This window comes from Bos mutus, chromosome 17 (genome assembly GCF_027580195.1).
Source record: "Bos mutus isolate GX-2022 chromosome 17, NWIPB_WYAK_1.1, whole genome shotgun sequence".
Classification (NCBI taxonomy): domain Eukaryota; kingdom Metazoa; phylum Chordata; class Mammalia; order Artiodactyla; family Bovidae; genus Bos; species Bos mutus.
Window position 1 is genome coordinate 2,539,445 of NC_091633.1, and position 24,309 is coordinate 2,563,753.

The 24,309-nt window shown below is 54.8% G+C and overlaps 1 protein-coding gene across 1 annotated transcript in view; it reads right to left on the bottom strand.

Moving 5' to 3' along the window:
• Positions 1-24,309, bottom strand: part of SFI1 (SFI1 centrin binding protein) — an 88,741-nt gene that overhangs the window by 224 nt on the left and 64,208 nt on the right. The window contains 18 exon segments of the mRNA XM_070386707.1: positions 39-150; positions 615-943; positions 1,985-2,164; positions 2,272-2,292; positions 2,295-2,376; positions 2,882-3,144; positions 3,225-3,401; positions 3,492-3,566; positions 4,047-4,121; positions 4,543-4,703; positions 9,285-9,381; positions 10,456-10,558; positions 11,307-11,383; positions 11,756-11,851; positions 12,357-12,432; positions 13,136-13,314; positions 13,638-13,719; positions 20,162-20,292. Coding sequence (XP_070242808.1) covers positions 39-150; positions 615-943; positions 1,985-2,164; positions 2,272-2,292; positions 2,295-2,376; positions 2,882-3,144; positions 3,225-3,401; positions 3,492-3,566; positions 4,047-4,121; positions 4,543-4,703; positions 9,285-9,381; positions 10,456-10,558; positions 11,307-11,383; positions 11,756-11,851; positions 12,357-12,432; positions 13,136-13,314; positions 13,638-13,719; positions 20,162-20,292 — 2,316 coding nt within the window.

Consider the following 24,309-nt stretch of genomic DNA (forward strand, 5'->3'; position numbering starts at 1 on the left):
GCCCAGCCCAGGAGCCGTCCCAGCCGCCCGCGCCTCACCTTCTGCAGCTCCTCCTCAACCTGCTGCTCAGCTTCCTGGTCCTCAGCCCGGGGCTCCGCCCTGCTCAGCTCTAGCCACCGCCTCAGGCTGTGTGCTTGCCGCTGGCAGGACCTGAGGGTGTAAGGCAACTGCTGCCTGGCTTTGCCCAGGCAGAGCCTGCAGCCTGGAGACAAGTACACCCGCTTCTGCTGGCATGGACGGAGGCAGAGAGGCTCCCCCACCATCCTCAGCCTGTGCAGAGCAGGCCTTGGGGGACCCAAGCCCTTCCGTCTGATCAAGGCTGCTGCCCACGTGGAGGTGCCTGGGCGTGGGGGAGGCTGGCTGTGGACCAGAGCACACGCAGGGCACCATCCCGAATGAGTGACAATGTACCAGGCAGACCACCGGCTTCCAGGGGCACAGCTGGGTGTCAAGTTCTGCTCAGCTTTTCCTGAGCATTACGCCCTCAGGTCCCTGAAGGTGAGACCACCCTGGACCTGAGTGGGGAGCTGCTCTGCCTGCCTGCGGGGCTGTCCCCGGGGACACAGCGCCCCGGTCGGTCCCCCTGCTGGGTGGCACAAGTGCCGTGGTCTCACCTGAGGTTCTGCCTCGTGGTCTGGTAGTCCTGCAGCTGCTGCCGGATGCCCTCAAGCTCAGCCTCCAGGTCGCTGTGGCCAGTGCCCACAGGAGAATATGCTTCATTTCGGCCAGCCTCTTGGCTCAGTCCAGGATGAGCTAAGCTGCCAGGAGGGGTGCCCCCTCTCGAGGCACTGACAGGCCCCTGGTACACACCTTCAGGGTCAGAGCCAGGCCCAGGCCTGGTGCCCCTGAAGTCCCCAGGAAGGAGCAGACAGGGGCTGGGGACACCGGCCAGGGACGAACGGACCTGGGATGGAAGCCCAGGCGTCACCGGCTGGGCTGACAACTGTAAAGGAAAGATGAACACTGACCAGGGAAGCGGGAGGAAGGTGCGGAGCCGGGGTTCCCCACGCCTGCTCTGGCCTTGCCCTCCTACTTCCGCACCCGACCCCACCAGAGGGCCCCCACCACTGGAGCAGCCACTGCCAGCTGTACCAAGCTTTCACCCCTTCTAGCAAAGACCGACCATTTCCCTGAGAAAGGTGCTCCAGCCCTCCTTCCCTCCTCCTGGTGACACCAGCCCCTGGAGGGATGCGATGCTCCCACCCCCTCTCCACCCCCTCAGGTCGCAGCCCTTCGGGCACAAGCTCCTGCGGGGCCAGCCCAGGGCACAATTGTGCCTCCTCACTTCCCCGTCCCAGCTCCTTGACTCTCACATCACAGGCCCCAGAGTGGCAACCCCTCCTCCCTGTCACCCCTTCGGTTCTCAGGGGGTTACCTCCAACCTGTGCTGCGAACTGTCAACTTTGATCTGCAGCCCTGACCTCGTTCCTGGAGGCCAGGCTCCATCTGTTGCTTTACCTCAAACCTGACAGGTTCAGGACTCACTCTTTATGTGTCACCTGGGTCCCCAGCCACGTCTTCCCTCTCGCAGTAAAAGAACTCATTATTCCCCTCGTTGTTCAGGTTGGAAACCCAGGAGCCATCCTGGACTCCTTCCCTTCCTCTCGCCAAACCCATCAGAGCGAGCCCTGCCTGCTCTGCCTCCCATGGCGTCCACGCACCGCGGCCCAGCCACAGCACCTTCTGCTGGACCCGCGTCCACAGCCTCTCGTTCTCCTAAGTCCAGCTTCTCCCTGGGGCCTGCATGGCCCTCCCTGGTCCACAGCCTCTACCTCTGTCTGCGTGTGGGGTTTCCTTTGGTCTCCACCTCCGTGTAAGCGTCACGAGCACAGGCCTTGGGGGCCATTCCCTGCTGTGTCCCCAGGATAGTGGCCCCTACACTGGGTACGTCTCCCAAGGCAGCGGGCACAGCTTTGGCTACGGCACCGAGTATGCGAGAAAGCAGCAGCAAAGGCCAGACCAGAACACGCCCCAGGGGTCTTACCCAAACAGGTACTTGGGCCCCACGTGGCGCAAAGGAGGATGGAGGCAGCAGCTCTGGGCTGGGGTGTGCCACGGGTGGTAGCTTCAGGCCAGGGGCGCGTGGCAGGGGGCTACTTGAGTCCAGCACTGACCGGGCGGGGCCCACTGGCCGGACCTGGTGTGGGCCGCACTCCCACAGGGCCTGGGACCTGAGTGGCGGAGCGGCAGGAGCCGGTCAGGCAGTGCCCCCAGAGGAGCAGGAAGGAAGGGAGCCAGGCCCCCTTAAGGCACCAGGACTGCAGCACCTACCCCTGCCTGCTGAGGGGGCCGCACCCCAGGGGCGCCTGGCTCTGCAAGGGCTCCACCAGGAAGCTTGGGCGTCGCGGCTGCTTCCGTGCCCAGCGGGCAGCATTGCTGGGAAGAAACAGGCTGTTTCTCCAGGCTGCCCAGGGCCTGGGACCTTGTGGGTGCAGTCATCCAGCCCGTCCTCTGAAATCGCTCAGGGAGACTGGAGGCCGGGTGAGGAAGGCCCTCGCCCCAGCTGCCTTCCTGGACGAGCAACTCCAGGGGCCTGCTGCCTGTGGGCGCCCCACCCACGCATCTCACGGGAGCCAGGCACAGGCTGCAGCAGCACAGCGTGCAGGGCCAGTGTGTCCCAGAGGGCACCCGCTCCTGGCTGTGCCGGGAGAAGTGGGGTGACTACCAGGCCTGGTGAGGAGGGGCTACCAGGGGGCCCATCTGGGAGGAATAGCAGCTGAGCCCCCGGTTAGGGCCCCACAGGAGCGGGGGCAGGATTCTGCTGCACAGGGGGCTCCCAGTGGCTCAGCCGTGACCCCAGAGCCCAGTGTCCTTCCCATACTGTCCAAGCTCTGCCCCAGGAGGAAGCGAGGAGAAGGAGGTGAGGGACGGGGCTACTCACAGCTCCAGGAGCTGGGGGTCCCCAGGGGCTGACGCCAGGCCATCCAAAGCTCCCCAAAGCCCACGAGGAGCTGGTGGCCTTTTGGTCTCCAGGGGGGCATCGCCAGCCCCGGCGGCAACGTGGCTAAGAAGGGGACACTCAAACGTCACTCTTCTGCTGGGCTCAGTGGATGCAGGGGACTGCGGCTCCCTGCCCTGACCCAGCGCCTTCTGTTTCCAGAGCGTGGCACAGCGACGCACTGTGCGGTGGAGACAGTGGGCCGCCTGCAAACGGCCTCCGGTCAGGGCGGTGCTGTGCCGCCCATGCCCACGGGGCTGGGGGGATGGGGACACCCCAGACCCACCTGCACCTGCTGCTGGGCGTGCAGCTGCTGCCGGAAGGCCTTCATGCCGGCCGCAAAGCGCAGGAGGCGCTCAACGCCCTCCCTGAGGAGCTGCAGCTGGTAGACCTGCACCGCCTGCTCCTCCCGCGCCTTCTTCCTCCTCGCCTCCTGCACGAAGCCCCGCCAGGCGGCCCAGGCCTCCAGGGAGAGGAGCAGTGAGGCCCAGCCGTCCTTGCTGAGGCCCCCTCCCGCCGGCTGTGGCCTCTGCTGGGACGGGGAGCCCGTTACCTTCGCCTGCAGGGAGAAGGCCCAGAACCACAGGGCCCGTGCCGTGCGCTGCTGCTCGTGCCTCCTGTCCAGCAGCTGCGGGCCACAAAGGCAGTGTCCCCTTCAGGGAGCCCCCCTGCGCGGCCCCAGTCACCCTCAGATCCCTCTCCAGCTGGGTCCCGCCCTGCCTGCCCTGAGGCTGGGGATCGAGGAAGCTGCTCGGGAAAGAATGTCCAGGAGCTCTGGGGGCAGGACTCCGGGCTCCGGGGAGCAAAGGGACCGGACCCCTGAAGGGCCGCCAGGCGGGACACAGGACGCAGTCTGCCCGGTGTCTCCGCAAAGCCTCAGTAAAGACCTGAAGTGGGTTTCCTATCAATTTCTACACGTTACCCTGACGTGTTTTCAACAGGACACTGCAGGAAGGGACTTGGCCTTAGACAGGTTCCCAGGGAAGGAAGCTGGCAGTGCTGGGCAGTGGTTGGCGGGGATGGGGGGCCCCGGGAGGAGGGTGACACCAGCAGGAGCTGGAGGCAGGCCGGGAGGGGCAGGACGGGGGGGCTTCTCCAGGGCGCCCACCTGTCGTCCCCACCGGTGGAAGTAGGCCCGGCTGAGCGTCTGGGCCCGGAGTCGGGCGGCCTGCCTCTGCCGCAGCTGGGGAGAAAGCACGTAGTGGGCTGTGGGCCGTGTGCCTGGGGCCGGCAGGTGCCCACACGCAGAGCCCCCGAGGGCGTCGTGGGCTCCAGGCCCACCAGCACCTCCTCCCAAGGGCCTCCTGCACAGGTGGGGTGTCCAGATGGCTCTGCAGTTCACCCAGTGCTGACAGGCGTGCTTCAGACTGAATGGGTTCTCTGCAGAGCCACTGTCCATCCGGGGGACAGGCTCCCGAGGCTGCTTCCCCAGCCTTCACTCACCAACCAGAAAGGCAGCCTTGCACCCACAGGACCCCGGTCACCACCGTCCACACTGGCTGCTGGGAGCGCTTCAGCAAAGACCTTTCCTCGCCGGAACGCGGTCTCCTGGCCCAGACAGCCCAGCCGCGTTGGGGAGCTCGTGGAGCTGCCCCCCGCCTCACCCTCTTCCTGACGCAGCCCTGATGGTGCGCCTTCCACCGGGCCAGGGCCTCCTGCAGCAGCTTCCGGCAACAATGTCGCACTGCCCGCTCCATCTGCACCCTCTGCTGGGCAGCCCTCCGGCTTCGGTCCCGCCAGAGCCGAAACCAGGTCCTGAGACGGCCTGAGACAGACCGGAGTCAGTCAGCTCTCGTGGAGGACGCACATGGACCCCTAGTGCTGTGCGTGCTAAGTCGCTTCAGTCGTGTCTGACTCCACGACCCCATGGACTGTAGCCCACCAGGCTCCTCTCTGTCCATGGGATTCTCCAGGCAAGAACACTGGAGTGGGTTTCCAAGCCCTCCTCCAGGAGTTCTTCCCAACCCAGGGATCAAACCTGTGCCTCTTATGTCCCAGCACCGGTAGGCTCTTTACCACTAGCCTCACCTGGGAAGCCCTCACGGAGCAGCAGGCAACAGTGAAACTTAGAGGGTGGAGAACCTGGGTGAGACTACTGCGTGTGGACATGTCCTCCGTGAGGACAGCTCTGGCCACCTTCAGAGGCTGCGCACACCCTGACGGGAACCAGGGCTGTTGATCGCTGGGCCCCCCACCCCACCCGAGCCATAAGCCTGTGCACAGCAGCCGCAGGTGTGCCAAAACCCCTGCAGAGCCGCCTGCAAGCAGCTGCTGGGCTTGAGGCAATGGGAGGAAACCGAGGCTCAGTGGCCCAGGCAGCCTGAGCCAGGCACGGCGAAGCCCGGCTCTGCTGAGCGCATGCATCCTCTGACGGCCGGGCTCCGCAAGCAGGTGGGTCGGGGCCGCGCCCCACGTGTCTGTCACCAGACTCTCTCGAGGGACCAAGCACTCTGTTCTGGTGCTGCTTTCCCTTTTGGAGTTTTTCCTTTTCTGTAGCCTGGAGGTGTCACATTAAGTGCTGCTGTTCCCCGGGTCCTGCTTTACACACGGACGTGTGAGCCTCACTGGACCCCCACGACCACCTCCAGGGCAGGTACTACCATTCCCACACTCAGCCGGCACACCGAGGCTGAGAGGAGGCCCTGCCTGAGTTACGCAGCCATTGATGGGCATGAGTGCCCACGATCCCTTACCCCTGCTCCGTCCTCCTGCAGCCCCAGCTGAGCCCTGGACCACCAATGTGTGCCTGAGACTCAGAGGCTCACTTATGCCAAGAAACAGCCCCATGGGTATGGTGAGCACACGTGCTGCGTGCTGAGAACACGGCATGTCATCAACAGCCCCCAGCGCCCCGCACCAGCCCTAATGGGCACAGAAGCCGAGGGCCAGCCACGTGCCACCAGCCATCTGAGGAAAGACGCTGCCGGCAGGCCCACAAGGGAAGCAGCTTCAGCTGTGTGTCACCCCACTGCAGTCACCCAAACCGGTGCCCGTAGCACCAGTCAAAGTCCTGACAGCAGAGACGGGTGCGGGCTGACCTGCATCTTTCCTGGGAATGACTAGAAACACTTAGCCTTGGTTTCTAGGGTGAGGGGCAGCCGTCCCAGCAGAGACTGGGGGCGGGCTGAGTGCCGCATCTTTCCTGGGAATGACTAGAAACATTTACCTTGGTTTCTAGGGTGAGGGGCAGTCTGAGGTCACAGAGGAGCGTGCTGGACCCTGAGATTCTGTCCAGGAGAGCATGGAACTGTGTTCATTGACACAAGAACCAGTCAGAACCAAACCTGAGTGGATTAGCTTTTGTCTCAGAGCAAATGCTATTAAGCCAATTTAACAGCTTGATCCATTTTCTCTATGGTCTGATTTAAACCATTTCTCATTCATTCTAACCAGCAGCTGTCTCCTCAAAGTGTCAGACGTGCCCCTGCAGACCCAAGGGTCCCTGTTTTCACATCTCTCTCCAGCAGCGGTCCCCCCAGGCCATTGGAATGGCAGGTCATGGGACTGCCTGGGGCCAGCTGGACAGTCCCTGCTTCCCAAGCAGACTAGGAAGCAGGACCCTGACAGGGAGGGCCCAACCTGACAAGCAGCTGTCACGGGCAGAACGTCCCCATCAAACTGCCTCCAAGACCCCATTCCAGCTCCAGGTCTTTACTTCTCTGTAGATCTCAAGCCTGGGCCTTTTCATTAATGGCAACTGGCTGGGAAAAGGATGTGAAGATGGACCAGTTTACTCCTCCCAAGGTCACATCCACCCCAGAACCTGAGCTAATGGTGTGTGGAGCAACTGACATCTGGAGTGGGGTGTGCCCTTAACCCAGTTATGACTGGTCTCTTAAGAAGAGACACAGACACGGATGATGTCGTGAGGAACGATAAGGCCGGAGTGACAACATGTCTACAGCCTGAGGTGCAGCAAGGGTGCCCAGGAGCCACCAGAAGCCAGCTGAGCAGGGGAGGAGACCACCTCCCCACCACTGCAAAGCCTTTGGAGGGAGCACGGCCCTGCCAGCACCTTGAGTTTAATCTTCACAGGCCGCTCTTCAGCTTCCAGACTTTTGCCAAGAGAACGTACTGGTCACAACAAACACCCGCTTCCAACAACAGAAGAGACGACTCCACATGGACGTCACCAGACGGTCAACACCAGAATCAGACTGACTACATTCTCTGCAGCCAAAGATTGAGAAGCTCTATACAGTCAGCAACAACAGACCAGGAGCTGACTGTGGCTCAGATCGTGAACTAACTCCTTATTGCCAAATTCAGACTTAAATTGAAGAAAAATAGGGAGAAGCATTAGACCATTTAGGTATGACCTAAATTAAATCCCTTACGATTATACAGTGCAAGTGACCAATAGATTCAAGGGATCAGATCTGACAGACAGAATGCCTGAAGAACTATGGAGAGAGGTTTGTAACACTGTACAGGAGACAGTAATCAAAACCATCCCCAAGAAAAAGAAATGCAAAAGGCAAAATGGTCCAAGGAGGCCTTACAAATAGCTGAGAAAAGAAGAGAAACAAAGGCAAAGGAGAAAAGGAAAGATACACTCATCTGAATAGAGAGTTCCAAAGAATAGCAAGGAGAGATAAGAAAGCCTTCCTAAGTGATCAAGGCAAAGAAATAGAGGAAAATAACAGAATGGGAAAGACTACAGATCTCTTCAAGAAAATTAGAGATATCAAGGGAACATTTCAGGCAAAGATGGGCTTGATAAAGGACAGAAATGGCATGGACCTAACAGAAGCAGAAGATATTAAGAAAAGGTGGCAAGAATACACAGAAGAACTATACAAAAAAAAATGACCCAGATAACCACGATGGCGTGATCACTCATCTAGAGCCAGACATCCTGGAATGTGAAGTCAAGTGGGCCTTGGGAAGCATCACTATGAACAAAGCTAGTGGAGGTGACAGAAATTTCAAATCCTAAAAGATGATGCTGTTGAAGTGCTGCACTCAATATGCCAGCAAATTTAGAAAACTCAGCAGTGGCCACAGGACTGGAAAAGGTCAGTTTTCATTTCAATCCCAAAGAAGGACAATGCCAAAGAATGCTCAAACTACTGCACAATTGCACTCATTTCACACGCTAGCAAAGTAATGCTCAAAATTCTCCAAGTCAGGCTTCAACAGTACGTGAACTGAGAACTTCCAGATGTTCAAGCTGGATTTAGAAAAGGCAGAGAAAGGAGAGATCAAATTGCCAACATCTGCTGGATCATAGAAAAAGCAAGAGAGTTCCAGAAAAACACCTACTTCTGCTTCACTGACTTTGCTAAAACCTTTATTGTGTGGATCACAACAAACTGTGGAAAACCCTTAAAGAGATAGGAATACCAGATAACCTTACCTGCCTCCTGTGAAACCTGTTTGCAGGTCAAGAAGCAACAGTTAGAACCAGACATGAACAATGGACTAGTTCAAAATTGGGAAAGGAGTACATTAAGGCTGTATATTGTCACCTGCTTATTTAACTTATATGCAGAGTACATCATGAGAAATGCCGGGCTGGATGAAGCACAAGCTGGAATCAAGACTGCCAGGAGAAATATCAATAACTTCAGATATGCAGATGACACCACTCTTATGGCAGAAAGTGAAGACGAACTCAAGAGACTCTTGATGAAGGTGAAAGAAGAGAGTGAAAAAACTGGCTTAAAACTCAACATTCAAAAAAAGAAGATTATGGTATCCAGGACCATCATTTCATGGCAAATAGATGGGCAAACAGTAGAAACAGTGACAGACTTTATTTACTTGGGCTCCAAAGTCACTGCGGATGGTGACTGCAGCCATGAAATTAAAAGATGCTTGCTCCTTGGAAGAAACGCTATGACAAACCTAGACAGTCTATTAAAAGTAGAGACATCACTTTGCCAACAAAGGTCCGTCTAGTCAAAGCTATGGTTTTTCCAGTGGTCATGTATGGATGTGAAGAGTCTGACCACAAAGAAGGCTGAGTGCCAAAGAACTGATGCTTTTGAATTGTGTTGGAAAAGACTCTTGAGAGTCCCTTGGAACACAAAGAGATCAAACCAGTCAATCCTAAAGGAAATCAACCCTGAATGTTCATTGGAAGGACTGATGCTGAAACTAAACTTTTAATACTTTGGTCACCTGTTGAGAAGAGCCAACTTATCAGAAAAGGCTGGGAAAGACTGAAGGCAGGAGAAGGGGACGACAGAATGAGATGGTTGGATGGCCTCAATGACCATGAGTTTGAGCAAGCTCTGGGAGACAGTGAAGGACAGGGAAGCCTGGCGTGCTGCAGTCCATGGGGTCGCAAAGAGTCAGACATGACTGAACCACCACCATCTAGCTTCCGGGCCCCACTTACCTCTACTCAGCACCAGCTGGGCCTCCCTGACAGCCCCGTCCGCCTGCTCTCGGTAATACACCTGCACAGATGCTGCCTCCCGCCACTCAAGCAGGACCTGAGGGGCAGAAGCAGAAGAGTGTGGTCATGGCACGTCCCCACTTCCTGGGGTCAACCCGGCTCTGTGGGTGGCTCCTCATGGAGTGAACGGCATTCATGTGGGCTCCAGGAAGTGCCCGCGGTCCACACAGACCCAGGCCACCTTGCCCAGGCCCCTCGCAGGAAGCCCTGTGCCCCAGGCGATGGGCCCAGATGAGCTGAACTTCACACAGTGCCGTGAAGACATCAAGGCTCACTTGGGCTCCCATCCTGTGTGTTAAGTGGAAGCTTCATGTCACGTGCGACATACGTGAGGCACACGTGAAACCACAGTAACAGGACAGAGGGTGCCTGCCGCCTGCTCACCACACAGTCACGAACTCCACTCCCCAGAGGCCGCCTCCCCTCCGAGCCCCTGACCGTCCTTCCAGAGCAGGGCGCTCACGCCGGCCTGTGAACTTCCCCGAGAGCAGACTGGACCCTGACCACGTGGAACTGCTGTTTGTTCACAGAGGCCCCAGAGCTGCCAGGACAGCCTCGGGCTCCCAGCAAACTGCCTTCTTCTGAAATGCCCTCGAGTCGAGGACCACCTCCACCACGGCATGTGCGTCCTGTCACATGACGTGACTTGTTCCCATGCACCCCCAGCATGTGGAGCCAGGGCACCAATTCCTGCCAACTGTGACCAATGACCTCACTTTCCAGGAGGCTCTACGGAAAGCCCCCGAGGCCATGAATCCCGCAAGGCCAAAGAGCAGCAGGGGTCAGGGAGGCCTCCCCGTGATGATACGAGGAGACAGAGGCGTGGCGTCCCAAGGGAAGGTTCCACGTGTGTGGGCAACCCTGGTTCTGGGGAGAGCTGGTTCACAGTCAGTATACACCCTGCCTTTGTTTTACGGATGTTGGTTCAGAATTCAGTAAAAGGAGTGAGTACACAAGCCCGCCTGCTGGCCCAGCTGTGTATGTGCAGAAGGGCGCTGTCTCTTGTTCTGGGCTCCTCGTTCAGTTCACACCTCTGGAGGCACTTCCAGGCCGCCCCCTGCCAGGAACGCGGCCCCAGCCCCCCGGCGGCCAGCTGGCCCACAGGGCTCACCTTGGAGCACAGAGTCCTCCTGTAGTGAGCTGCCGCCCGGGACATCTTGTTTGCTTCGTCTGCTTGGGCCATGGCGTTCTCTCTCCAGTGACGTAACACATGCCTGCGGGCACACGGGGGGACAGGGTGACCTGGGGGTGGACAGTGCGAGGCTCTTCTGCTTGGTCGTGAATCGAGGTCTCCCCACACCCGAGCGTGTCCGTCGCACGGACGATTTACGTTGACTGCACACCCCGCACGCGGCTGAGCGGTGCCGTGGGAGCACCACGGGCACCACGGCCTCGTGCATTCAGGCGCCACGGGGAACACAGGGCTGCAACCCGGTGACGACGACAGAGGCGCTGCATCCACGGTGAGAGAGGTGCAGACGGGAAGACTGAGGAAGGCACGCACAGCCCGGAACAGCAGGTGCTGAGCAGACGGAGGCAGGGGAAGAGCACCGCGCGGCTGAGGGGCGTGAGCGAGCCCACGTGCGAGACGCAGACGGGCCCAGAGGCTAGAGAGAGGCCTAGAGCAGGGGTGGGGGAGGGCAGGAGGTGGGCCTGGGAGGGAGCAGAGGTGACAAGGTACCTCCCGCAGGTCTGAACGGTCAGGGAAAGGTACTCAGATGAACAAGACACGCGGGAGATGGCACAGGTGCCTCCCAGAGGCCCCGCTCAGCACACAGCGTGGGTTCAAGACACGTGAGGCCCCAGTGAACAGCACCAGCACTGGAAACACCGAAGCCTTGCTCTCAGCAGCAGGAGGCAGCCAGGCGTGACTGCCAGACCCTGGCTGGGGTCCCCCCAACCTGCCGCGGTCTGCAGCCTGCTCCCCGGTCCCTGGGCTGTGCCAGGGACGCGCGGACTCACCGCAGCAGCCGCCTCTTGTGCCGGCTCTCCCTGGCAGCCGCCTCCTGCAGCACGCTCCGCACCCGGCTCTGATACACCTGCAGATGACCAGGAGGACTGGAGGACCTGGGCCGCAGCACTTGTCACCCTGGGGCAGCCGCAGGGGTACAGGGCCTGTGATGCCCAGAGCAGGCAGCACAGAGGGTGGGGGGAGGCCAGGAGCCCACCCAGGAACAGCGAGAGGACCAGCTATGCCCTCACCTGGTGAGTCCAGCCCCCAGGCCCCTGGCCCCCGGGGAAGGACAGAGAACTAGCTCAGGGGTGTAAGACCCACTGGCCAGGGCACTTGCTCTGAGTCTTGTGGAATTACTACCTCGGGAGAGGCGGGAGGAACAAGGAAGGGGAACAAAGTCTTCGGAATCCCCCTCCCTGCCAGCCGAGGAGGTCTGGGGGACCACGGCATCGCGTACCCCCCAGGTCTGCAGCGCCCTGTGCAGCAAGCTGTGCTGGTGGTGCAGGTCGGCTCGCGCCAGCTTCCGCCACTCGGCACTGCGCAGGGCCCGGCGCTGCGGAGAGGAGAGAGCCGGCCGCCGCGGGCCCAGGGCTGAGGGGGGCTTGGCCGTGCCTCAGTCTCACTCTTGGTTTGGGGAAGCTCGGGTAAAGTGGTTATTAACCCCAAGCCCAGCATCCTCCTCTGTAAACACGCAGTTCTTAGAGGGCTGTGAGGATGACATGGGGCAAATGCCTCCTGCGGGTCAGTGCGAACCAGCAGCAGTGTGAACATTTTTCGCCCTGAAGAGGACGTCTGTGAACCGTTAGACCAGGAACTTTAGACTCAGAGCGTCCAGGAGGGACAGCCTGGCACCTGCCACAGCGGGGACCTATGCCCAGTCGTCTCATGAAACCAGCTGGGCACTCACCCCAGCTGCCGCCCGGCCTCCCGCACACACTCAGGGGAAGGTGGTTTCCGCGGGGCCATGGAGGAGACCCTGTGTTCGCCCTGAGTCACCCTGATGAGGCTCCACCCATCCACAGCCCCAGGCGGGCAGTGCCCATGTGCCAAGGCCTCACCTCCCGCCACCTGGTCCAGGCCCGGCGCAGAAGCCACGCCGCGTGGAACCGTGCAGCCCGCATAGTGCCCGTCCTCCTGCAGGGAGACAGCTGGCACTCAGCCCAGACCCTGTGAAGGCCCTCTCGAGGGTTACCCCACTGCAGCCGGGACCCTGCCCAGGGGGTCTTAAACATGCAGGGGAATCAAGACCTTTTGGGAACAGCTGACAAAGGATTTGGGCGTTCCACCCAGAACAGCACTCATGCAGCCCGATTTTTGTGGACAAATTCACAGGGCTCTGTGTTCGTGTGGGAACAGGTAACTGAGGAGGAGGTTCAATGTGGCCAGAGCTCCAGAAGTGAGAGACCCTCGGAGCACAAAGCAGATCAAGAGAGAACCCAGGGCGGGATGACGCCTGCCGGGCACACAGGGTTGTCTGCCCTGGTCCCTGACTACGGGGTGTGGTGAAACTGCCATAGTCTGCCCTGGCCATGGGTGCTTCAAGTGGCCCCAATCAGTGAGCAGGATGGAGCTGACGGGCGGGACCTCAGGTCCATAGGCCCTGCTGACCAGCCAAGGTCCTGAGCCCAGAGATCCATGAGCACCCCAGGAGCCTCCCACTGCAGCCCCAGTTTTGCTTAGACGGTTTCAAGTTGAATTTCCGGGACTTAAGACCAGAATCCAGGCTGACACGACCACCTCCCCACCCCCCGGCAGACGCTCAGAGCTAACAGTCTGCCACTACAGTCAAAGCTGCCCCGAGTGGGTAAGGGTTTCCAAGGCACGAGTAGCCACTCACTCTGTTCTGAGCCCTCGGGAGCCCTCCCTCCAGACACAGAAGGCCTTCCTGAGCCGCCCGAGGTGGTGGTGGGCACAGGCCAGTGCATGCTGCTGCTGCTCCAGGCGGTGTGCCGCTGCCTGCTGGCGCCACAAGGACCATGATTTCTGCAGAAGGTGCTGCTCTGCATGGAGCACAGCCTGTGGCAGGAGAGACTGGAAGGGTCACAGAGGCGGCGGTACGGAAGCCAGGAAAAGTCCAGGCCACGAACGATGACCAAGGCAGAAGAGCTGGACATGCAGGAGCTGGGTGGGCCCAGAAACCATCTGCAGAGTCCACTGACAGACAAGGAAACAGATGCCAGGCCCTGCCCTGGCCTCGTGAAGCCTGGCTGCAGGCGGGTCGCCCTGCAGCATGGGTCTGTGTCCAGCAGCATCCTCAGGGGCAAGGCGCCAGGTGGAGACCTGAAGCAGGCCCTGAGTGTCCCAGCACCTCCCTGGGGGGCCCCGGGGGAGCCACTCACCATCCTCTCTGCCAAGCGGTGTTCTCGATGCTGAGACATCTTCTGACACCAGATGGCAAACACCTGCTTCTCTAACACCTCCCTGAAAGAGTGAATAACAGGAGAGCACTTAACTCCACAAGAATGATACGTTTCCAAATGACTGGGTTTTTCTCTTATATTAAGAGCCAAATAAGCCCAGGTGGGGAGCAAGGAAAGCAGACAAAAGCCAAACCCCCCAAATGACCTGACACATTCCACACAGTTTCCGGCCTCACCCACACGGCGTGAAGACGATTCAGGCCTGGAGACCCTGTTTCTTCCTGCGCCCCACGCTCAATTACCCACAGTGCTCGACGGGCGCAGGGAAAGCCCTTCCAGTCCCTGCTGAGCAGCCAGGCTGCTGCTACCCACGTCCTTAGGGCAAGCAGTTAAAAACAGAAGCCGGAAAACCCAAAGCTGAGCTGGGCCCCAAGAAAAAGAAGTTCAAATAAGTATTTCAGGTGAAGTGGACAGAGAGATGGTCTGCACCTCTGCCCAGGCCTACCTGCACACCGTGAGTGAGTGAGTGAGTGAGTGAAGTCGCTCAGTTGTGTCCGACTCTTTGTGACCCCATAGACTGTAGCCTACCAGGCTCCTCAGTTCGCGGGATTTTCCAGGCAAGAGTACTGGAGTGGGTTGCCAGATCCAGAGGATCTTCCCAACCCAGGGATCGAACCCGGGTCTCCCGCACTGTAGGCAGACAGCTTACTGTCTGAGCCACCAGGGAAGCAGCACTGGGACAACTGGTCAACAGCCTGCAGGGGCTGTGCCTTGGCAAAGCCATTAGGACTGATGCTGGGGGACGGGAGACAGCGACCCTGGTGTTTAACCCGTCGGATACACCACTCAGAACAAAGAGCTGCACTTCCTGCCAGGACACAGCAACCCATCCGTCCACGTGGTACAAACTGGGACAAGATGCACGAAGTTACTGTTTCCAGGCACCGCAGGTGTGATCATCGGGGACAGGGAACGTGCAAGGTGAGCCCCATTTCGCCTGGGGGGCACCTTCTGGACACTGGGGTCAGGGGAGGGAGGCCGAGGAGAGCACGACAATCTCGCTGAGCTGAGGCAGAGACCGCAAATTATTTCTGGGAATCCCCAAATCACAAATTATCAAAGGAAAAAAAAAATCAAGGAATTGGATCGTACTGAAATTAAACACTCCCGCTCACAAAAAAATGAAAACAAAACACAGTTAATTCACGTCAGTACATATATAATCACCTACTTTGCTCTCAGTTAAAATAAATAGTTAGAAAATGAAAAAGCCAGCCACATCCTGGAAGAGAGTATTTTCAATACCGTAGTCCAACAAAGAGCTGGTATCCAGAAAATATTTTTAAAATCTTCTACAAATCAGTAAGAGTTTTTAAAAGACACACAATTCAATTCTCTTAAAAACTAGGAGAAAGACTTGAACGGACACCTCCCAAAAGGTATAAAGTGGTCAGTGAGCATGTGATAAAGGCCAAAAGGATCAAAACCTGTCTGGTATTCCAAGGATGAAAATCAGCTCAGACTGAAAAGCGTAAATGCAGCCCGACCATGCATCAGGTCTGGAGGACTCCCACACTTGATGAAGCCAACCACAAGCCAAGCCTGCTTCTCCCTTGGTGACGCGGCAGCTGTCAGACGCCACGAGGACCCCCTTGTCCTCAGCAGTGATGCCCAGATAAGCTCTGCTGTGACCACTCACTCCCGAGGACACTCACGATGACAATGCTCCCAAGTGAGTCCCCACCTCTCAACCCGCCCCATCTGGCCTCAGAAACAGCGATCCATCCAAAAAGGAACCCTCTTTCTCTTAGAGCCTCCTCGGTTACAAATTCCCTTCCCTCGTGTACAGAGAGCAGCACTCCAGAGCTCCCTCCTTCCTGGCAGTCAATCTGACTTGGTCAAATTACACATGTCCTGTTTCTGGCTCATGAGCTTTAAGGAAGAGACGTCACTTTGCCGACAAAGGTCTGATCAGTCAAGGCTGTGGGCTTCCCCGACAGCTCAGTTGGTAAAGACCCCGGTTTAATTCCTGGGTTGGGAAGATCCACTGGAGAAGGTAGGCTACTCACTCCAGTATTCTTGGGCTTCCCTGGTGGCTCAGCTGGTAAAGAATCCGCCTCCAATGTGGGAGACCTGGGTTCAATCTCTGGGTTGGGAAGATCCCCCGGAGAAAGGAAAGGCTACCCACTCCAGTATTCTGGTCTGGAGAATTCCATGGACTGTCAGTCCATGAGGTCATAAATAGTTGGACACGGCCGAGCGACTTTCATGGTTTTTCCAGCAGTCATGTAAGGATGTGAGAGTTTGACCATAAAGAAGGCTGAGTGCATCACCAACTCAATGGACACGAGTTTGGGCAAACTCCAGGAGATAGTGAAGGACAGCAAAGCCTGACGTGCTGCAGTCCACGGGGTCACAAAGAGTCGGACAAGCCTTAGCGAGTGAACAGCAACAATCAGGCTTTAAAGAAATGCTGTACATCATTAGTCCTCAGGAAAATGAAACTGCTCTCCACATACCCACTGAAACAGCAAAGCTGAAAAGACTTCGAGAGCAATGTTGGGGCTTCCCTGGCAGTCCAGTGGTTGAGAATCTGCCTTGCAATGCAAGGGACACAAGTTCGAGCCCTGACTTGGGAAGATCCCACATGCTGTGGAGCACCTAAGCCCATGCGCCGCAACTAATGAGCCTGTGCTTTAGAGCCCTTCAGCCCCAGCTACTGAAGCCTGCATGCCCTCGAGCCTGCGCTCAGCAGCGAGAAGCCACTGCAATAAGAAGCCCACACACCGCAACTAGAGAGCAGCCTCCACTCGCCACAAGTAGAGAAAAGCCCACGAAGCAACGAACACCTAACACAACCAAAAATAAATAAAAAAATATTCTAATGTTGGTGAGGATGCTGGAGCAACCAGAATCCTCAGGTTTTCTGGTTTGAGCAGAAAATGCTATAGCCACCTACAAGATTAAGCAGATGCCCACCCTCTGACCCAGAAGTCTATTTCAAGGTATCGACCCAAGAGAAGCGAAAATGTGTTCCACTAAAACAGTGTCCACAGTAGCCTTAGGTACGACGGCCTCAAACTGGAAAACAACTCCTATGTTAAAACAGATCGAAACAGTGTCTTAGACCCATACAATTGAATACTACTCAGCAAGTTAAAAACAGCTATAGATACATGCAATAACCTGGCTCAATCTCAAAAACATTAGGCTGAACTTTAAAAGACTCGAAGACACAATAGAGCAGGTACTATATGATCCCACTGTGCAAAGTTCAAAAGCACACAAAAACGAACCTAGAAGGGCAGAACGCAGAACAGGGATTACTCGTGCGGGTAGGAACTGACTGGAAAAGGGCAGGAAGGAACTCTCCGGGATGATGGAAGCATTCTGTATCTCAGGTGGGGTGCTAGTTATCCTGCAACGCAATCTGTAAAAATTCAATCTACTTGCTTAACATCTATACCTTTTAGTGTATGTAAATTTTAGCTCAATTAAAAAAAAAAAAGGCAAATGGTATCGCCTCATTCTCAGTATAATGTTTCACTGGCTGGTTAATAAAACTATTTAGTCATAATTCATGAGATTCCACCATGAATTCAGTTTATATTCCTGAAATATTTTTTTAAGTACCCCAAGAATTATGGAAAGATAGAACATATGCTTTTTTTTTTTGGAACTTTGATTTGCTAAACTCGAAACCAAACCCATGGACATCAATTTACCTTAAGAGCCACAAATCAGTTCCAGGGGATGGATTATCCTACTCAATGGTCATGGCAACCCTGTGGGATATTATCACTTCATCTCCATTTTACATTTGAGGAAACTGGGGCTCAGAGAGACTGAGTGACTTGCCCAGAGCCACAGAGCTGCCAAGCGTGCAGTGTGGTCTGCACTCAGTCGGGCCTGTCGGCTTCTAAGCCAGGTTCCCAATCACTCCGCCTCCTCGTGAACCAGGAAGGCAGGAACCTGAAAAACTGAGTTTTCTAAAAAGATCCAACTAAACCCAAAGAAGTAAAGTCTAGATCTTTTTCGCCAGCCTTCAAGCCTCCATCTGACTCCCTACCTTGATTCGCCCTCCACACTTTTGTCTCAAGTGATGGTTCTAAACTCGCCCAAGGCTGACGCCAATCACATCCCTTTTAGGAGCTCCTCTGGGCTGCTTTGAAGGTGCCCTCGATTTCTGGTCCTCATAACATCCCAAAATACAAACAAGCAAGCAACAGAACCAGCTCATTTGTAAAGGAAACGTGTGTTGTAGGTAGTGAAGCCATTTGCTGAATGCCTCTTACATTAGACCTCAGTACGGAAACTAAGGCAAAGCCCCTCTCTGCAGCAGAGGGGGCAGAGATAAGTGCCAGCCCACGCCAGCCTCTCTGCTTCGTGGCCACCCGCTAAAAGCACCTCCTTGAACTTAGTGTACGGAGTCCAGGATTCTGGCTGACCCTCTCACACCAGCGTTCGGCGCCTCCAAAGCCAAGTGCAGGTCCACTTCTCCCGGAGCTGGCCCCGCCGTGTGTGCCCTAAGTGATGCGCACCGCACTCAGGGCGACATCCAAAGTGTCACTACTTCCACGCACCTGCCAAACACCTGTCCGCGATCTACCTCCCGGAGCTGGTCCCCCGTGTGTGCCCTAAGTGATGCGCACTGCGCTCAGGGCGACATCCAAAGTGTCACTACTTCCACGCACCTGTCAAACACCTGTGCGCGATCTACCTGCAGGATCAGGCGGCCTCTCAGTCTGGCCCTCCTCATCCCACCATCCACTCTCCCCCACCCACAAAGCAAGCCTCCCCAGGCACACCCCTCAGCACCAGCTCTGAGCCCTGGAAGAACCTGTGTTGACACTGTGAAGACACAGATGGTCTGTTCTTTAGGACTGTTCTCCAACTGTCCCTTAAGCATCAGTCTCTCCTCCTCACCAAGACTGAAAGTTCCTACCAGGTCCTAGGGCTCCAAAACCACCGCAGATGGTGACTGCAGCCATGAAATTAAAAGATGCTTACTCCTTGGAAAGTTATGACCAACCTAGACAGCATACTAAAAAGCAGAGACATTACTTTGCCAACAAAGGTCCGTCTAGTCAAGGCTATGGTTTTTCCAGTGGTCATGTATGGATGTGAGAGTTGGACTGTGAAGAAAGCTGAGCACTGAAGAATTGATGCTTTTGAAATGTGGTGTTGGAGAAGACTCTTGAGAGTCCCTTGGACTGCAAGGAGATCCAACCAGTCCATCCTAAAGGAGACTAGTCCTGGGTGTTCATTGGAAGGTCTGATGTTGAAGCTGAAACTCCAATACTTTGGCTACCTGCTGCGAAGAGCTGAATTCATTTGAAAAGACCCTGATGCTGGGCAAGATTGAGGGCAGGAGGAGAAGGGGACAACAGAGGATGAGATGGTTGGATGGCATCACTGACTCGATAGACATGGGTTTGGGTGAACTCCAGGAGTTGTTGATGGACAGGGAGGCCTGGCGTGCTGCAGTCCATGGGGTTGCAGAGTCAGACACAACTGAGTGACTGGACTGAACCAAGTCATAAAAAGACCTTCCTCCTGATCCAGCAGCAAATGTTTGGACTTTGGAATCAGGAAGACCTGAATGTAAACACTGGCTGTTGTTACACGGTGAGTCATTTATCACTTTGAACCTGTTCTCTCCGGGCTGCTGTGAGAAGGAAATTATTAGTGGAGATGATGTCGTCACAGGCAAATGGGCTTCTGTATTTTCCATTCTCCCCTCGCACCACACCTACACCTCTGTGGCCGCCAGTTAGTCATTAATGACCTCTTCACTGTACTCCACTAATGGGTGGCGCAAACCTGCTCTCGGCAAGGCTGCCCCCACGGGAGCTAAAAGGATGGAGTTCTGTCCATCCTAACTTTGCTGACAATATTTTCAAGGCTTCAAAAAGTCAGGTTGAGGGACTTCCCTGGTGGCCTAGGAGTTAAGAGACCGCCTTCCAATGTGAGGGACACAGGTCCCCGGTTGGGGTTGACAAAGGTCCCAGGCTGATCCCTGGTTGGGGAACTAAGATCCCACATGCCACGGGGCAACTAAGCTCACACTGACCACAACTAAAGAAGCACCCCATGAAGACCGCATCCATCGAGAGGGAAAAGATGATCCAGCAGAAGAGGAGCCAGCATTTCAGGGAAATCACGCTCAGGAAAGCCAGCCAAGGTGACGCGACGTCCAGCCACACCCCGATCCGGGACGCTGATGGGCAGCTTTAAAGCAGCTCACCGCGGCTCGTGATGCGGGAAGGGATATAAAACCAGGGCAGTTCTCGAAGCACTTGTACACAGATGGGCAAATGTTTCCCCAGGGGAAACACGGGCTGTCTCTTCCGGGCAGACAAGCTCAGTGAGCCTACAGTGTTCAAAATCCAGGAAGAACCCGGGCCGACGGTGCCAACAGGCTGAGAAACGAAACAAAGGGCTGCATGGGCAGCAGCAGACCTGGACCCGAGACACGTGGCCGGAGAAGAGCCGCGGGGTACCTGTGAAAGCACGCTGCCCGGGCCTCGAGGGCTCGCTGCTGCTGGCGCCACCGCCAGAGTCTCCTCCACGCCTGGAAGGCTGCAGGCAGGGCTCTCTGCTGGAAGTGGCCGTCTGCTCTGGCCTGCAACAGCTGAGGGGAAGACTGTGAATGACCATTTGCACTTTACGTTAAAAACGAAAAAAGTCTTTCCAGGTCACATTCTCAAAGGAGGACTGCTTCCGGTACAAACACCTTTTAAAATGAAAAACATGACTTCCAATTTCTGCCAACATGACAGGTGAAAAATGAAATAATAGGTGGAAAACTTTGCCTTTCATTAAAAGTGAATTAAGCGTCTCTCCCTACATTTGACCCCATATGCGTGTGTATGTGTATCTATCTAACGTTTTGTCCTATGGCCCAAGTGTTCATCCTCATTGCCCAGTTTACTGACTGTCAGCATTTAACTCAGTGACATATACGGGTTTTTTGAACCTTAAATTTATTAGTCCTCTGTCGTGTGTGTTATCAATTTTTGTTTCCACCCTGTATCTTTTGATTTTATAATACTTTTTTGAAATACAGAGTCTTTAAATTTTTATGTAATTATAAAAGGCTACTTAATCTACTATAGGATCAGTAAAATCTACCATGTGACCCAGAAACCCCACTACTGGGCATATACCCTGAGAAAACTATCATCAAAAAGGACACATGTACCAATGTTCACAGCAGCACAGTTTACAACAGCCAGGACACGGAAGCAACCTAAATGTCCATCAGCAGATGAATGGAAAAAGAAGTTGTGGTACATATATCAGAATATCACTCAGCTGTAAAAAAGAATGAATGAGTCAGTTCTAGTGAGGTGGACGAACCTAGAGCCTGTTACAGAGTGCAGTGAATCAGAAAAACGAACATATGTATGCATATATATGGAATCTAAAAAAATGATACTATCTGCAGGGAAGGACTGGAGATACAGATGTGGAGGATGGGTTTGTGGACACAGTGGGGGAGGGAGCGAGTGGGAGAATGGGAAGTAGCTTCCGCATATGGACACCATCAGGTGTCAGACGGATGGCTGGGGAGAAGTGCTGTGTGGCACAGGGAGCCCCGTCTGGCCCTCTGTGATGACCTAGAGGGATGCAATCAGGGAGGGAAAGGGGGGATGTATGTATGATTATGGCTGATTTGCACTGTTGTATGGCAGAAGCCAACACAAATTAAAATAAAAAACATGTATATTTAAATAAAAAACAGGAAGAAAAAAAGGCAACTACTGTTCTGTCCAGTTTTAAGCTGGCTTAAACTTCAGGACATTCAGAAAACTAAGATCACGGCATCTGATCCCAACACTCCGTGGCAAATAGACGGAGGAAAAAATGGGAAGATTGACAGACTGTATTTTCCTGGGCTCCAAAATCGCTGAGGATGGGGACACAGCCATGGAATTAAAAGACACTTGCTCCTGGAAGAAAACTTTTGATAAACCTAGACAGAGTATTAAAAAGCAGAAACATCACTTTGCTGACGAAGGTCCATCTAGTCAAAGCTATGGTTTTTCCAGTAATCATGTACAGATCTGAGAGTTGGACCATAAAGAAGGCTGAGCGCCGAAGAACTGATGCTTTTGAATTGTGGTGCTAGAGAAGACTCTTGTGAGTCCCTTAGACAGCAAAGAGATCAAACCAGTCAATCCTAACGGAAATCAACCCTCAATATTCACTGGAAGGACTGATACTGAAGCTTCAATATTTGGGCCACCTGTTGCGAAGAGCTGACTCACTGGAAAAGACCCTGATGCTGGGAAAGATTGAGGGCAGGAGAAGAGGGTGACAGAGGGTGAAATGGTTGGATGGCATCACTGACTCAATGGACATGAGTTTGGGCAAACTCCAGGAGGTAGCGAAGGACAAGGAAGCCTGGTGTGCTGCAGCCTACAGGGCCACAAAGAGTTGGACACGGCTGAACAACTGACAAAAACTACTATTCTATGGCTATTCTATGGCTACATCAGTAGGAAGATGTACCACTGACAGAATGATACATATGCCTCCATGATACAAAATCCTGGGGTGGCGGGGAAGCATACACATGTGTGGCGGTTTTTAAGATAGGGCTGGCTGCAGGGAATTCCCTGTCAGTCCAGTGGCTAGGGCTTCCACCACTGGGGGGCACGGGTTCCATCCCTGGTTGGGGAACTAAAACCCCCATGCCTCAGCCAAAAACGGTAACAACAAATAAAACAAAACCAAAAAACAAGACTGCAAACTCTTTGATCTTCCTTTCCTTGAACCTGGGTGGACAGTGACTACTTTGACCAGTGGTGAAAGTGACACTAAGTGACCTCAAAGGCTGGGTCATAAAGAGCCACATAGCTCCTGTCCTGTTTGTGGGAACACTCTGGGAGCCCTAAGCTGCAACACAGGAAGTCTGCTACCCAGGGGCCGCCATGCTGAAAGGAAGCCCGAGCCTCTGGGGAAGGCCGTGCATAGGCTCTCTAGTTAACAGTCCCAGTGGAGCCCTGTCTTTGAGTCATTCCAGCCCCAGAACCAGGTGAGTGAGTGAGGAAACTAAGCTAAATGACTCCAACCCCCTGCCACTAGAATCATACCAGCAGAGGCCCCAGCAACACGGAGCAGAGACCAATCATCCTTGCTATGTCCTCTCTATTTTTGACACACAGAATTCTTAAAACATAATAAAGTGGTGGTTGTTTTAATCCACTGAATTTGGGGTGATTTTTTTTTACAGAGCAATAGAAAATTTTACAGCATGCCTACGTGTGTGTTTGTGAATATATGGGTACACACACTCCTACTCACACAGAGGAAAAAAACTATCAGGTTTACTCACCAAATGTCATCTTAGAGGCAGGATTATGGGTGTTTTTTTTCTTTTTTTATGTCTTTGTACACTTCTCAAATTTTCTGTGATGTCTACCTATTGCTTATGGGCATTTTCAAGTATACAAAAGAGTAGAAGCAATAATAAAACAAATCCCCAGACTTCTCACCCAGCTTCAACAACAAGCAAACATTCTCGCCATTCTTTGTAATATCACTTCTTAAATAGAAGGAAACGCATAATAAATTACATGTTTATCTTTTCTTAAAATAAAAGGCACTGATGTGTTCCTGGATATCTGAACCAAGCAATAATACCCAGATTGTTAGCTACAGGTTTTTTTAAAACACAACAGCTGAGCAGGGCTCTTACTATTTTTCAGACCGTCCATTGTGTGGGCTGCGCTGGAGGCCTGCAGAGATAAGGACTCAACCCTTGACCTTCTTCCAGTGCTGGGCCCCAGGGTCGAGGGGATCCCTCTTTTTCAGGGAGAAATTCAATGAGACCCTTTGCTTCTTTTCCACCTTGAATAAACATAACCTTTCAACTTGGTGGCTCATGTTCTTTTTCTAAAAAGACTCTTTCTTCATATTCTGTTGTGCTTGCAGTAAATGACCTTGAGAGACCAGGTGGCAATGTCTTTTCCAAAACAGCCACATAATCCAAAGGGATGTCAAAGAATGCACCAATTCTAAGCCTTTTCCAGGTGTGGAAGGCAAAGGTGACGCAGAATCGACCCAGGCCCTGATCAGTCCCAAACATCAAGCACTGGGGTGGTCTTTGGGGTAAAGTCTGAAGCAGTCACCAGCAGCTCATCTGTTTGTTCACCTGTGTCCCTCGCTCATCCAAACACAGTCAGGGCCTGCCCTCGGCCAACAGTTCAGGAGATGAACGGGGCAGGGCAGGCTCTGTGCTCAAGGAGCCTAGAGCCTGGTGGGGTGGACAGGGTGGGGGCAGCCAATGCTGGGTGATGAGAAGGCTGTGTGTGGCACAGGGGCAGGGGCCAGGGCTGACACCTGAGCTGAAAGGGCAGTGGGCAGACTGGGAAACAGAAGCAGGCAGAGAACACCCAGGAAGGACTGGCAGCTGGACTGTGCACAGCTATGAAGGGCAGAGTGGAAATAGGAACAGGGAGAAGAGCAGACAGGACCAGCTCCCAAGGGAGTCAGTATGATGTTCAAACCAAGCAACCAGCCAAGCTCCTTAGATCCATGTGCCAGACTCGAGCAGCAGATAGATGAGGAGGTGGAGAGGGCAGCAGCAAAATAACCAGGAGAAGCCTGGTTCGTGTCCCGCCCGTTTTCACCGGGGGAAGGC